This window comes from Emys orbicularis, chromosome 14 (genome assembly GCF_028017835.1).
Source record: "Emys orbicularis isolate rEmyOrb1 chromosome 14, rEmyOrb1.hap1, whole genome shotgun sequence".
NCBI lineage: Eukaryota > Metazoa > Chordata > Testudines > Emydidae > Emys > Emys orbicularis.
In genome coordinates this window covers 21,086,286-21,101,227 of record NC_088696.1, presented here as the reverse complement: position 1 = coordinate 21,101,227, position 14,942 = coordinate 21,086,286, and the positions used below count along the sequence as shown (strand labels likewise).

The 14,942-nt window shown below is 40.5% G+C and overlaps 1 protein-coding gene across 1 annotated transcript in view; it reads right to left on the bottom strand.

Annotated features, from left to right (window-relative positions):
- Positions 1-14,942, bottom strand: part of ANKRD27 (ankyrin repeat domain 27) — a 72,386-nt gene that overhangs the window by 17,343 nt on the left and 40,101 nt on the right. Inside the window, exons 21-23 of the mRNA XM_065416588.1 lie at positions 13,032-13,076; positions 2,355-2,486; positions 77-274 (exon numbers count right to left, since the gene is read on the bottom strand). Coding sequence (XP_065272660.1) covers positions 77-274; positions 2,355-2,486; positions 13,032-13,076 — 375 coding nt within the window. The remainder of the gene's footprint in view (positions 1-76; positions 275-2,354; positions 2,487-13,031; positions 13,077-14,942) is intronic.

The window sequence follows — 14,942 nt, the reverse complement described above, 5'->3', positions numbered from 1 at the left end:
CACACTTACTGAGCTACCACCCACGCCCCAATAAAATCTACCTGCTGTGCTTATAGCTATGAAAAGAACCAGTTACCTGAAAGTGACCTTTCTGACAAGCCAGGTGAAGAGGTACGGCATGGTTAATATTCTTTGCACTTATATTGGCACCGTGTTTCAACAAAAGGTAGACTAACTCAGGGTGCCCATGCAGTGCAGCCACATGTAGTGGCGTAAAGCCATCCTGGTTTGTAACATTTACTCCAAGTCCATTAGCAGGGATTCTTGAAAGCTTCTGTTGGGAAAAAGAATAAAAACCACAGAAAACTGATCACAATACTTTCTATTGAGTAAAGAGCAGTTAAATACCTGCATAGTATATATGAAACAGGCAGATAGACATTACAAACACTATTGTCCAGGGAGTCTTATTTAAGTCCTTCAGTGAGCAGTTGGGTGGCACTGGCACCAGCAGCCCAAGCCAAGCCCCCACACAGTCAGCCAATCAGACGGGAACAAAAAAAGGCAAGTGGCATAGCAGTATAGTGCCCTGAAAACTGGCACCCGGGGAATTATTGCCCTGCTGCCCCACCCCTAGAACTGGCCCCGAGCACTGGTGACGGATAATTGTCTTATTTTTCCCTTCCTTAAACAAGATAGGTTAGTACAGAGAAATTTCACAAAAAGATTTTTATTATTAGCAGGGACTGAAAACTGCTCAGTTTGACATGTGATTTAAGAGATCCAGACTTGCATTAGTTGTTAGTTCTAGTGGGATACAGTACGGTATGACTGGTAGGAGTTAATGTTACACCTCACATTTGTTTTACACACTTGATTATAGAACTGAACACAGTCTGCATTCTTAGAGACAGAGATTACTTAGTCTACTTCCCTGCTATGAGAAGGTCCAGCTTTTGAGGGCTACAACTACAGTTAAAATTAATTCCAGTCCTATGGAAACAATCCATGGCACCAATATAGTGTATACTAATAATTGCTATAGTCTTTGGGAAATCACAAAATTTGAGGAAATGGAATTCTGCAGATCTGCTAAACCTTATTGAGCTGCATTCGTATGACAGCCCTTTAGGAAACAGTACCCTGACTGAGATAGAACAGTAGGAGGGACTATATGGCATGAATTCCTTGGAGGCCATCTAGAAAAAGTTGCTTAAGATCCAACTGGGATGTGGCCTACAGACTACTCAGAGAATGTCCTGTTCTACTGCTCTCTCAGACTGCATGGAAGCCAACGTTTCACAATGGTAGCGAACCTTTCCCATTCTTCCCTCTTCCCAACTGCAGTGTGTAGTTGCAAGACTACTTAACAAATGCCTTCTTATTTTTATTCAAGAGCCAGGTGGTCATTCCACTGTTACCAGTTAGCTAAATGTCTCAAAGCCCTTGTTTCGGTAAGCAAGAGATTCCATCACTCAGTCACAATAATCCTTTTTCCTTCTGAGTTGCAGATAATCAGCTTTCTATTTTCTTTAAATTATGAGCGTTCCTTATTTCCACAAATGAGACCCAAAACACGTGTTCTAAAGAAACAGTTATCAGTATTTAAGTATTCAATACTATTACTCATTGGAAGGCATGGCAGTGGCTTCCAACAAGGAACATGATTAATCCCATATCATAGCCCATTTCTCTTTCTGCTGTATGATAAATAATGGGCAAGGGAGACAACAATTCTCCATAATTTTATTTAGCTCTTTAGTTTTTTAGATACAGTTTGAATTAAAGATGTGATAAACAATAAAGTGGTCTTATTAGTATTGTATTGATATTTACGAGGACAGTAAATTTCCTGCTAAGATATTACCAAAGAATAAAATGTTCAATGGGCCGAGAGGGCAAGTTATCAAGGGCCCAGATCAGCAGAGAAATTGTGGAGCCCTAGAGCAGATAAGGGGGTAAAGGTAACAACTGGGAGCCCTAGAGCAGATAAGGGGGTAAAGGAAACAACTGGGAGGCCTAGAGCAGAGCTTCTCTTTACCCTCACGTTTACAAAGTTACTCAGAACTTACTGAAAGCATGGACTACAAATCCTGGACCAAAACAATACAAAAAGGGGGTGAAGAAGAAAATCCAAAACACACAAGTTTTCCACTCCTCCATCAGAAAGCAAAATGAGTTTCTAAACATTGCTTCTCTATTCCAATCCTTTCCACAGCCTGATTTTCAAGTACAGCAACTTCATCCTATAAGGTGATGAACTCTATTAAGATCTGTGCACATTTAATCACAGGTCTCTTGTGAGCAGAGACACAGCTGTGCAGAAGAATAGGAATATTATTTTCCTGGGCTAAAAAAACTAACTACAGGAATGCAAAAGTTATTCTGTCTACAGAACAGAAAAAAATTCCAACCTTTTGTATTGGCTCACATTTTGAGCACTGGCATAATGGGTGACAGAGCTCTGGCTTCACTGTATCGTCAGCTTCGTCTGCTTCTTCTATGTCTTCTACGTCTTCCTCCATCCATTCCAAAAGATAGCGAACCTGGCATAAAAACAAAGTCCCACTTTATATTGCCCAAAATCTCTATCTCCTGATAATTACAAACATGTACATGTTAATTTCACAAACACAGAATCAGTTGGAGAGCCTGAACGAGCCAACTCCCAACCTTGGCTCCCCTGTAGGCCAAATTAAAAAAAATTAACGTTACAGTTGACAAGGCAGCCAGCAGCAGTTCACCAAGTAACAATGAAGTAAATTATAAATGACTTCCTACTGCCTAATCAAGACTTCAGTGTTCACCTCTGCTCAAACCCTTCAAATCCTTTTAGCTCGGATTGCTGAAGATTAGGCCAAAGTTTGTGCCAGTTCATGTCAACGTGATTCTTTGTTCATCATCTGCTTTTAAAAGTATAAAAGTGACAAGGATGACGACATTTAACCAGCATATAAACTGTGCAGGTACAATACATTTTCTCCTCAGAGCTGTAACCTCTCATGAGCTGGATGCATTTCCTAAGCCTGAAAGGGAGGCCTAAGTTTGTGTCTAAATAACATGATTCCTTCATTTGTAAGACACATTTCCACCGAAGACAATCTACACATTAATGCTGCACATAGTGAATATTCACTGAATGTTAATGTCACATGCGGTTGTAAATAACAAAAACACTATTAAGTAGTTCTTTTTTGTTTTTATTTGTTTACAGAGAACCTCATTAACCTATTGTAGACCAATGAGATTTGGGGAGTACCAAGTAATTATATCTGTCTTAGGTACTTATATGGAGCCCATTATTGTAGTATCTGACTTCCTCACAATCTTTTAATGTATTTATCCTCACAGCACCTGGAAAGAAGGGCAATGCTATTATCCCCATTTTACAGATGGGGAACTGAAGCACGGAGAGATTAAGTAGCTTGCCCAAGGTCATACAGCTAGTCCATGGCCAAGGAAGGAATTAAATCCAGGTCTCCCAAATCCCAGGGTAGTGCCCCAAACAAATGGAGCATTGTTCCTCTCCAGGTGTCAGGGCAGGGTCAAAGTGGGCAGAGCATCATGTTATCCTTGGCCTCACCCCCGCACACAAGAACAGCCTGAAACAAGAGTAAGGGCACTTATTTGGTGCTGGTGCTCTTCCCCTCCAACTGGTGCATGGTGTAAGGGCTTCCAGGGCTCACGTAGCTCTTCTGGGGCTGCCACAGGAATAGAGAGGAACCCGTCTAGTAGCTGCAGGATTACAGTAGCATGGAGAGTGCAAAGCTTTAACATGTGCCATCTTATTCCTCTCCTCTTAGGCAGCAGCATTTATAAGAGAACAAATGCATGTGTGCTGCTCCAGCACTAAAAGCCCCTGCAGGAGAATGTGAAAATGGAGGTTATGGCCTTACTGCTGAGGAGGAGAGTCTCTCCCAGATCTGCCCTGTGCCTTCCAACGAGCAGTGGCATAGGGCAAAGATGGGGGGCAATGCACGACAACTGAAGACAGAAATAAGAGCATCTTTACTGGATTCCATAGCGGGGCTTGATGCTGCAGGAGTGCACAGGCAATGGATCTCCAAGCTGCTGCTGAAGAGGAAGGGAGAGGGGCAGCTTTTCTACAGCCTTCTTCCATTTCACCCACTCATTTCAATCCTGCAGGTGCCAGCAAGGTCTCCTCCTTATCCCCATGGTGGTTCAGCAAGCCACAAGAGCATAAATAGCCTGGCCTTGCCCCCATGCAGAAGCAGCTGGAAGGAGCACCAGGAGAAACAGTGAGGGCCTTAAGCCTGTTTCAGGGTATTAAGTGCTGGGGGATAGAGATAGAAAAGGGATATGTTGTCCTCCCTACCATCCCATGGAGAGTATGACTGCACCTGTATTCCCCTCCCTCTTCACAAGTAAGGTCTCACCTCTCTGAAGTGCAGTAAACTGCAAAGCTGAGAACTTCTCTTGGGTAAGTATGCGATTGTAGAAGAGCAGATTAGCGTGTTGCATGTCCAGCAACAGCTAAAAAGGGCAGTGTTTTGTCACTGCAGCACCCTGACCGCAGGAAAACAATTTTCAGTACCCTAAATAGTTTCAGAATCTGCAAGGCCCTCACACTGCAGACCCTATTCTCCAACTCTGTATTGTCACAGAGTAACATAATCACAATCACAAACATAAGCGCCCCCCCCTCCCCGCCCGCCTATTAAAGCTTTCAAAATGCTAATGATGAGATTTGAATTTATGTCTCACCAAAACTTTAAAACATGTTACCCAAGCATATCTGTTTCCAATTACAGTGGATTAACCAAGGATTTTGGTCAAAAGGTTAAATGCACTTTTAAATAGACACACACATTAAGTATCTCATGAAGCTGTTATAATCTAATCTTGCTAATTAATGTATGTCACTTCACAGCTTCTTTACATTTCTGAGTGAGATGCAACCCAGAAAAGCAAACAACTCCTGGACTAAAGAGCTCTGTTTTGCAAGACTGCTAGCTCCCTGGATACCCATAATATATATTTATTCTGTAGCAGATTCTCTTTCTGAAGTATACTATAAAACACATTCTACTAGAACACACAAGAACAGGCAATGACAAGCAATACTACAATTTAATGTCAGGAGTAATTACACATTATGTGTTTCAAAGAACCAACTGACTTTACCATAGCGTGGCCTGAATAAGCCTGCCTTTGGCAGGCAGAACTCCCACTGACTTCATTTCCTATTTGCCTAAGTAAAGAGCTAGCCCTATATGCATAAACACACCAACATCCCCCTACCCAGATAATCACCTCTGTAAAGTATTTGCCACATTTTAAGCATCAGAAATAATCTAAATTTATTTCAGAGATGTTCTTTATGGTGATTTTTCAAATAGGCAGGCCCAAAGCCACTGAGGGTTTTATAGGTAAAACCAACAGCTTAAAGTCCACCTGAAAACCAGTAAGCACCAATACAGGTCCCCTAGCTCTTAATGAAATATACCATTTAAGAAAGCAGGCTGCTGCATTTTGCACCAGCTTCAGTTTCCATATTGAATTGTTCTGTAACAGGGTCTGCATCAGAGAGAAAATGTTGTAATCCCCCTGGCCAGATGCGGATAGTGTGAACCTATTATAGTCCCTACTAAAGGGGGGAGGGATAGCTCAGTGGTTTGAGCATTGGCCTGCTAAACCCAGGGCTGTAAATTCAATCCTTAAGGGGGCCACTTAGGGATCTGGGGCAAAAATTAGTACTTGGTCCTGCTAGTGAAGGCAGGGGGCTGGACTCGATGATATTTCAGGGTCCCTTACAGTTCTGTGAGATAGGTATATCTCCATATATTATATTATTAAACTAATTCTTTGAAGACTACTGAGGATCTAACACACTGTCCAAGTTGCCATTTAGGGCAACTGATAGCGGACAAATACCCTCAAAGGGGCCAGTGTTGTCTCTCCCATATCCTCTAACTCCTTCCCTCAACCTACTAGCACCAATTCAAATTCATCTGGACCAAATTTTAGCCGTCACACCTCAGTCTCAAAACAGACATAGTTAAGGCGCTCACCTGTGTCATCCAGGTTGGTCAAGGAAGATTTAAAACTGAGTGTAATCCACATACTGAAAACAGTGCACTCTGTGCCCTCTCCCTTATCCACCAAATAGCCCCATCTATAAATTGAGTAAGAGGGATAAGGAAGTAGAACCTGCAGATCCCACAATTGAGACTCCTTGGGGAAATAACAAGTGGGGTCTCGCAGGGATCAGTTCTAGGTCCGGTTCTGTTCAGTATCTTCATCAATGATGTAGATAATAACATACAGAGTACACTTACAAAGTTTGCGAACGATACCAAGCTGGGAGGGGTTGAAAGTGCTTTGAAGGACAGGATTATAATTCAAAATGATCTGGACAAATGAGAGAAATGGTCTGAAGTAAATAGGATGAAATTCAATAAGGACAAATGCAAAGTACTTCACTTAGGAAGGAACAATCAGTTGCACACATACAAAATGGGAAATGATTGCCTAGGAAGGAGTACTGCGGAAAGGGATCTGGGGGTCATAGTGGACCACAAGCTAAATATGAGTCAACAGTGTAACACTGATGCAAAAAAAGCAAACATGATTCTGTGATGTATTAGCAGGAGTGTTGTAAGTAAAACACGAGAAGTAATTTTTCCACTCTACTCCGCGCTGAGTAGGCCTCACTGGAGTATTGTGTCCAGTTCTTGGTGCCGCATTTCAGGAAAGATGTGGACAAATAGGAGAAAGTCCAGAGAAGAGCAACAAAAATGATTAAAGGTCTAGAAAACATGACCTATGACGGAAGATTGAAAAAACTGAGTTCGTTTAGTCTGGAAAAGAGAAGACTGAGAGGGGATATGATAACAGTTTTCAAGTACAAAAAAGGTTGTTACAAGGAGGAGGGAGAAAAAGTGTTCTTCTTAACCTCTGAGGACAGGACAAGAAGCAATGGGCTTAAATTGCAGCAAGGGAGGTTTAGGTTGGACATTAGGAAAAACTTCCTGTCAGGGTGGGGTAAGCATTGGAATAAATTGCCTTGGACAGGTTGTGGAATCTCCATCATTAGAGATTTTTAAGAGTAAGTTAGACAAACACCTGTCAGGGATGGTCTAGATAATACTTAATCCTTCTGTGAGTGCAGGGGACTGGACTAGAGGACATCTCGATGTCCCTTCCAGTTCTATGATTCTATGAAATGGGCAGTTGTTAGCTAAATCCCATTGGGACCTCTTAGAGAAAAGAACAAAGCTGTTGAAAAGCAGCATTTACTCCTGCTAAGGTTTGTGGAAAAATCAACACCCTTCCATGATCAATAGAACTGAAGGCTTCTAATAGGTCTGAAAACTGACAGGTCTTCTAATACCAGCAGGAACACATGATCTTCATCCAAGACGCAATCAGTCAGACTTTGTACTAAAGTTAGGTCTGGTCCTAGAGCAGAGGGAGATCTGAAGTATCCACATATTGAGAGAATTATTTTACCACAAGCTTCTCAGCAGACTTACTCAGAAATGGAAGACTGATAATCATCATTCACTGCAAGCAGTGGTTTCTTGAGCAAAAACCACATAAAAGTTTCCTTCAAAGCATTTGGTAGTAAGCATTCTCTAATACAACTCTTAGCAATCTACACCAATAATGGACACAGCCTTCACCCTCCAGAAAGGACATAAATATCTGATGTTTAATCAAAAGCATAGGTCATGCCATGAAGCTCTCCCCAACGATTCCAGTACCTCAGAAAGCAACATTAGACATAAAACTAAGTCATTTCTGTGAGGGTTTTCTCCCAGCTACCTTCCCGCAAAAAAACAACAACTGACCACCAAAGCACCAAACAGCTTGCCAAAAATCAAATTACTTTTATCTGCAAAATAAGAAGTTTCCTTCCAAAGAACCAGACACTGAGCAAAGACACTCTGGATTAACCAGGCTATCTACAGCCCGAACAAATCTGCTGTCTAAGCTTTTCCAGATGCTATGATGGAGGCAAAGAACTGTTTATTTGTGGCTTCCTGCACAACCACAGCATAAGAATTTTTAAAATCTTTAGGCTCCTTAGGATTTGTTTAAAAATTTGCTCTTGCAAAGCTCAGCTAGCAGTCACAGCAAAAATCTACAACAGTGCTAATGACTCTACTGCTGCTTCTGTTCCTATGGAAACAGACTTCAGATTGTCAAGAACAAGATAAGGGTTTTAAAATAATCATATTTTTAACAGATACCCACAGTTGGAACCTGTGCCAGCCAGTCAGACAACTCCTTTCACAAAGAACAGTTTTACAAGAGGACATACAGCAATTCCATTCAGCAACTGTAATAAGAGAAGCCACAAGGTATAAACTCAAGAGATTTGTCATCAGAATGCAGAGATTGCACTACTCTGTATGCTGCATTGTCAAATACTGGTTCATCCGTGTTGGAACTCAGTCTTTCCAGCTGAAACCTCAGTAATTTGTTTCATTTGTCTTAAATATTTTTCTCATATGCTTTAGGCTTTGGCAAAACTGTGAAAAAAATCACTTGTGCAAATTAATGTGAAATTGTGCACGTTTAGTTTATTCTTATATACAGACTTAATCATGAAGAAGGTAAATACCCCCATTTTATGGATGAGACACTGAGGGTCAGGCAACTCACTTGAGTTTCCTAAGACCACATAACATATCAGTGTCTGAACCACAGTAAGACCCAGGCCTCAGATTTCTAATGTACTAGGACATCAGTGCTGAACCTTCTGCTTTACTGTTTAACTCCCTCGGGAACATCCAGTAGTTGTGAAGCAGTCAACACACACACACACACACACACTTTGCACAGTCTACCATCTTTATGATCTTTATATTCAGTCACAGCACAGCACAGGAGAGCAGAGCTCATACAAAACAATAGAACATTCTAAACACAATGTCCCTCACTAGCTTACCCTTCCCTTAGCAGTCCAAGAGGGATCATTTGTGTTCTGTCAACAAGGTAGGGAGGATCCTCTGCTCCCTTGCCTACCCTGCACCTGCAGCAGGGTCCCTACTCTTAATCTGGTGCAAAATGGCTCTCCCCCAGTCCTTTCATAAAACTCCTGCTGGGGTCACCTGCTAATTTTGGTCTCCGCCTGGTAAATTTCCATTACTTACAACCCCACCCTCCCTTCAGACCAGAGGAGGAACTATCTTCTCTCAGCAAGAGCAAACCCTCTGTCCCAAGGTACAGTAACTCCTCACTTAATGTTGTAGGTATGTTCCTGAAAAATGCGACTTTAAGCGAAACGATGTTAAGCGAATCCAATTTCCCCATAAGAATTCATGTAAATGAGGGGGTTAGGTTCCAGGGAAATTTTTTTCACCAGACAAAAGACTATATTATATATATATACACACACACACACACACACACACACACACACACACAGTATAAGTTTTAAACAAACAATTTAATACTGGTACACAGTGATGATGATTGTGAAGCTTGGTTGAGGTGGAGAAGTCAGAGGGTGGGATATTTCCCTTACTGCTAAATGATGAACTAGCAATTGGCTGAGCCCTCAAGGGTTAACTCTCTCACTCTGCAAGGCAGCAGGAATGGAGGGAGATATGCGCATTTCCCTTAAGTACACTGCCTTGTTAATTAGATCAGCTTGCTGAGACGGCAGCTGCTGCAACTTCCCTCAGTCCTGAGCCCTGCTCTATGGAAGATGGGGTAAGCGGGGTGCAGGAGCAGGGAGGGGACACCCTGACATTAGCCCCCCTCTTCCTTCCCTCCCCCCTGGCACAGCAAGCAGGAGTCTCGGGGAGCAGCTCCAAGGCAGAGGGCAGGAGCAGCACATGGCAGTGGGGGGAGGGACATAGCTGAACTGCAGGCAGCTGCTGCACAGGGAACTTAGGGGAGCGGAGAGCTGATAGGGGGATGCTGATCCATGCCCCCACCAGCTAGCTGCAAGGGGCTGCTCTTCCTGCAAGCAGTAGACAAAGCAGGCGGCTGCCAAAGAAGGGAGCATTACACAAGTTTAAACGAGCATGTTCCCTAATTGATCAGCAACGTAACAACGAAACAACGTTAACCGGGACGACTTTAAGTGAGGAGTTACTGTATTTGACTTTAAATAGAAAAACACTGAGAGTTGATCATTCACCATTGTCTCTGGCCTGGCAGAGAGACATGACAAAACCTTGCTAACTCAGAGTGGATCCACATACATATAAGCTTTCCATGGCACAGTAATTTCATGATACAATTTTGTAAAATCATCTCCGATTCAGAAGCAGTACAGACAAGACCCCTAAATCATCACAAGTGCCTCCCTGACAAGACACTTTGGCAGCATTTTCGAAAGTGGCCTCCTCTTATTACACATAGCTGAGTTTTTGAATGCCCAACTTGAGACACGTGGGGCCTGATTTTCAGCTTTGAGCAACCATAACTCCAACTGAAGCCAATGGGAACTGCAGGCACTCCACACCTTTGGGGAAAAAATCAGACTCACAGTGGTCTGAAGTTGGGCATCCAAAATAAAATACCATTTTTAGAAATATGGGACTTAGCCTCTCTGCATCTCAGGTTACCCATTTGTAAAACAGGGCAACAATATTTACTCTATGTGAGTCTGAAAATAAACAGGTTATAAGATGTCCCCAGCCCCAGGCAAGTGGGTATTACTATCCCATTTTACAGATTAGGAAATGGTCTCACAAAGTTAAAATGTCTAATGATAGGAGGCAATGAGGACTAGGCATAGCTCTAGCAACCAGCTAATCTGCGTTCTAATCTTACGTTTGACAATGACTTGCTGGGTGACCTTGAACTAATCAATGAGGTCAGTTGTGTAAATGTGGGGTTTACATGTTTACTTAACTAATGAGTGTACAGTAGTACTGATGGTTCTTTCCTTTTCTTAATCAGCTAGTAGGTAAACTTATACCTACCATCTGACTGGTATAGAAGACACTAGAGCAGTGGTTCCCAAACTTGTTCTGCCGCTTGTGCAGGGAAAACCCTTGGCGGGCCGGGACGGTTTGTGTACCTGCCGCGTCTGCAGGTTCGGCCGATTGCGGATCCCAGTGGCCGTGGTTCGCTGCTCCAGGCCAATGGGAGCTGCTGGAAGTGGCGCAGGCCGAGGGACGTACTGGCTGCCGCTTCCAGCAGCTCCCATTGGCCTGGAGCAGCGAATCGCGGCCACTGGGACCCACGATCAGCCGAACCTGCAGACGCGGCAGGTACATAAACCGGCCCGGCCGCCAGGGGCTTTCCCTGCACAAGCGGCGGAACAAGTTTGGGAACCACTGCACTAGAGAATCAACTACATAATATATATTATATTCAGACAGATGACTGTATGATGCCATATCAACGTAACTGTTAATCCTGGTATGTGTTACCCTATGGGAATTTTAAGAAAGATTCATTATGTACATACTGTACATAAACCCAGTATATCTTATACTCTGTAACAGGGTTTTCACAATCTTCTGTTTTATGATGAGTATTAAAAAAAAAACAAAAAAACCCATGTATACCCCAAACTTAGAGCTCTAATTTTTTTTAAATGTAAGCTGCTATTTTTCAGTAAAATGTCTTCAAAAGTACCATAATTTTCAAGTATTTCAGAAGAAAAGAAGGAAATTGCTATAGTAGCTCAAATGTATCAAGACAGACAGTAAGTAATGCAAATTATAGGATCTAAATGTTCATGGTCATATTGCTGTAGAAGTCAGCTCTTTATTGGAAGTGAAGTACAAAAGTCAAAATATACCCAAATTCTGTACTATTTAAACCCATTTTTACTTTGTACTTGCTGATGACATACAAATGCCAATTTAACTTTTCATTCATGGTCTCTGCTATTGCCACAAACACTAAATAAGAAAAGCCAGACTTCCATCCTACAGTACATGCACAAATATGTTATATATGTACTATGTCTACACTGTGAATAGGGAGTGCTTAAAATCAGCAAGTTGAAACTTTCTGTTCAGATTGATTTTGAGCTTTGGTCAGTCTCTACTAAAGGTGCTGGCAACTTGGAGTTCAGGAAGTATTTGCCAACTTCAAATTTTCATAATTGCTGTAACATATGAAAGGAAACTGAGTTGTGAACTTCCTTGAAGTCTGAGCTCTTTGCACATGCAAACTGGGGTAATGTGCACATTTTTAAAATGCTGGCTTTAATTCACAAGGAACAATAGTGTATAAATTACTCAGAATAAAAAAAAACAGAAGAGGGAATATAACAGAAAAAAAAAAACACAATATCCTAATAAAGTGGCACCCAAAAGAACTCCAAAACCCTTAAGCCTTGTTCATAGAGATGGAGACAAAAACCTGTGGAGCAGCAAAAAGAACAAGGATTCAGAAAACACAGAAGAAAGGAAAACAGTAATACAGGAACAGTGACTTTGCCATATTCTTCTCTCGCTGATACTGGAATAAATCTGAAGAAACTCTAGTGAAGAGATACACCAGACCAAAACTAGCATAATGTCCCAATTTCACCAATGGTGAGCAGCTCTAGGCCTGCCACCTAGATTATAGTTTGGTGCTACAAAAATAATTGGATCAAAGCAGTTTCTAATATGCATTTATATAGTGCCCTGAAAGTAGCTTCTATCTGAGCTGGAAGACATTATGAACAATTCTTTCTTTGGGCTGGAGTGCTACTAAGCACATTTGAGGAACTCTGTTCTAAATTAAATAAGCATAGGATACATCAGCTTGAAGTTTGTTTTATTTTTAAAATCACAAGGGCACCAAATAAAAGAATAAAACTAATATATTTCAAATCAATGAATAAAGAGCAACATGTTTAAAAGAATTATATCCATAGTTTTCTCCTTTAACAGACAATATTTTATATTTGCTCAGATCTAAATTATTCTCTAGAGCACCAAGTAATTTCAAATTACTGACTTAAAAATATTGTTAGCTGAGTACTTTTGGAATGTGAAATGAATATTCACAGCAGCATAAGTTAATCAGCACTTGATTCATATTTTTTTTAAATGAAATTGACTATGCATTCTCCATCCAGTGTTATGTGTAAACAGCTTCCTCAACTTCAGTAGGATAGCTGGGAATTCAGTACTCTACATCAAGTCATTCTAAGAACTTACCATTTCCAGATCTCCATCAGCAACTGCTCGTAAGAGTTTTTCTATCTGTATATAAAATCAGAAAAGGGAATTTTAGTTGCTTTAGTAATACTAGTATTAAACTGTACTCTGAAAATCCAGTGTCCTTTATTAACCTCCTAATCTGATGCTGTAGGATTACAGCTGGCTCATTTCAGATATATTGATAAAGTTTTAAAGGAAAACGTTATTAACTTATGAAATACAAAATCTGTATAAGGCCTATAGCCATTCGATGATTTTTGAATTGCATAGCAGAAGATAATCATTACTTATCTAAATACAGAACACATATGATGCATATGTAAATAAGCCCATGCTAGTTAATACAGCAAATACATTTTTTTACTTCACCAGCAATTATGCATGTACCTTTATTTAGGATCCAACATTAAATAAAAGCTATTAAAGGCATGTAGCTCCCCCTGGATAATGCTACTGTTTTGGGCTCTTGCTAGGCTGGTAGTTGATGCCAAAAGGGGTCCTTTTTTTTTTCTTTTTTAAATAGTAGTTGAGTCAAAACGTGGTTTCTAGTTTTGCATTTCTGTATCTGCATATTAGTGGTTTGTAGTAGTTATAAGTTCTACTCTACTTCAGTGTTAAAATGAACATTGTCAAATTGGTCCCAAAATCTAAATTTATTCTAAATATGGAGTTTGCTTTTTTAAAAATAATTAAAACTTACTATGACACATCACTGAAAAGGTATAAAAACATGCAGTATTTTTGCTGCACCTGCAAAAGCATGTTAAAAGCTCTTTGATGACCCTGTATACCAGCATTTTAACAAATATTCATAGGGCTGTGCTATCACCAGTGATACTAGTGTATAAAAAGATGTTTCAGCATAAGATACTGTGGCAGTTGACCTCATTCCTAAATTATATTAACATTTCAGCTTCTATCTAGAAATTTCTACCTTGCACATCACTGGTAGTATCTGAGCACATTCAAAAGGCAGACAGACACATTCCTTTGCCAGATAGAAAGGGTATAACTGATGGGTGAACAAAACATTTTCAATTTCCAAAGAAAATACTGCAATTAATGGAGAGGTCTGCTTTAAAATTACTCACTCAAGTATTTTTGAAGGCACATTAGCAGTCATATTATGAACACAAAATAAATAAATTAATCATTAAAAACAAGTCTCCTTGTCCCTGTTACTAATACCAACTTAGATGATTAAAACTGAATTTACTTTTCAACATTACACCACTTGGACCATGATGATAAACATCTGAGATTTATGGTTTTTGTTTACATTTGTATTGCTTTCAGTTTCAACAAAGAAACAGACTAACTGGTTTTCACTTTTTGGTTCTCGTGCACTAGCTCAGTATTTCAGTGCTGGAATTGCAAAAACCCAAAATCTATGTTTTGTAATTTAAAAAAAAAAAATGAATATATAATTATATATTGCAACAAATTTATTACAAAACCTACATTTGGGGCATAAACTACTTAATATCTCTAAATAACTTCTAGATGAAAATACATAATTTATTGTTTTCTGTCCCGTACAAAATTAAAGATGGCTTCTGGTTTGGATAAACAGAACTGCTACATAGGCCCAGATCCTGCAATTGGATCTGCATGAGTGGACCAAATAAATGGAGGAGCAAGTGAATTCAATGGGGACTCAAGAATCTCCCAGTAAGGATCAAAATGTAGGACTAGGGTCTTAGTTCTTTCTCGGACTTATTTTAGAAGCTTTAGTCTTATGTTTCTTTTCTCTACAAATATAGTAAGAAAGAAAGAATCAGTTGGAGAGGAAAATACTGTTTATTGGGATAATCTCTTTCTCCAGGCTTTTGGGGAGGAGATTGGGATAGGTGTTTGAGGGCAAGGGACTCTGAGGCTAGAGTGGTTCATGGGTTCCACTCCCCCCGT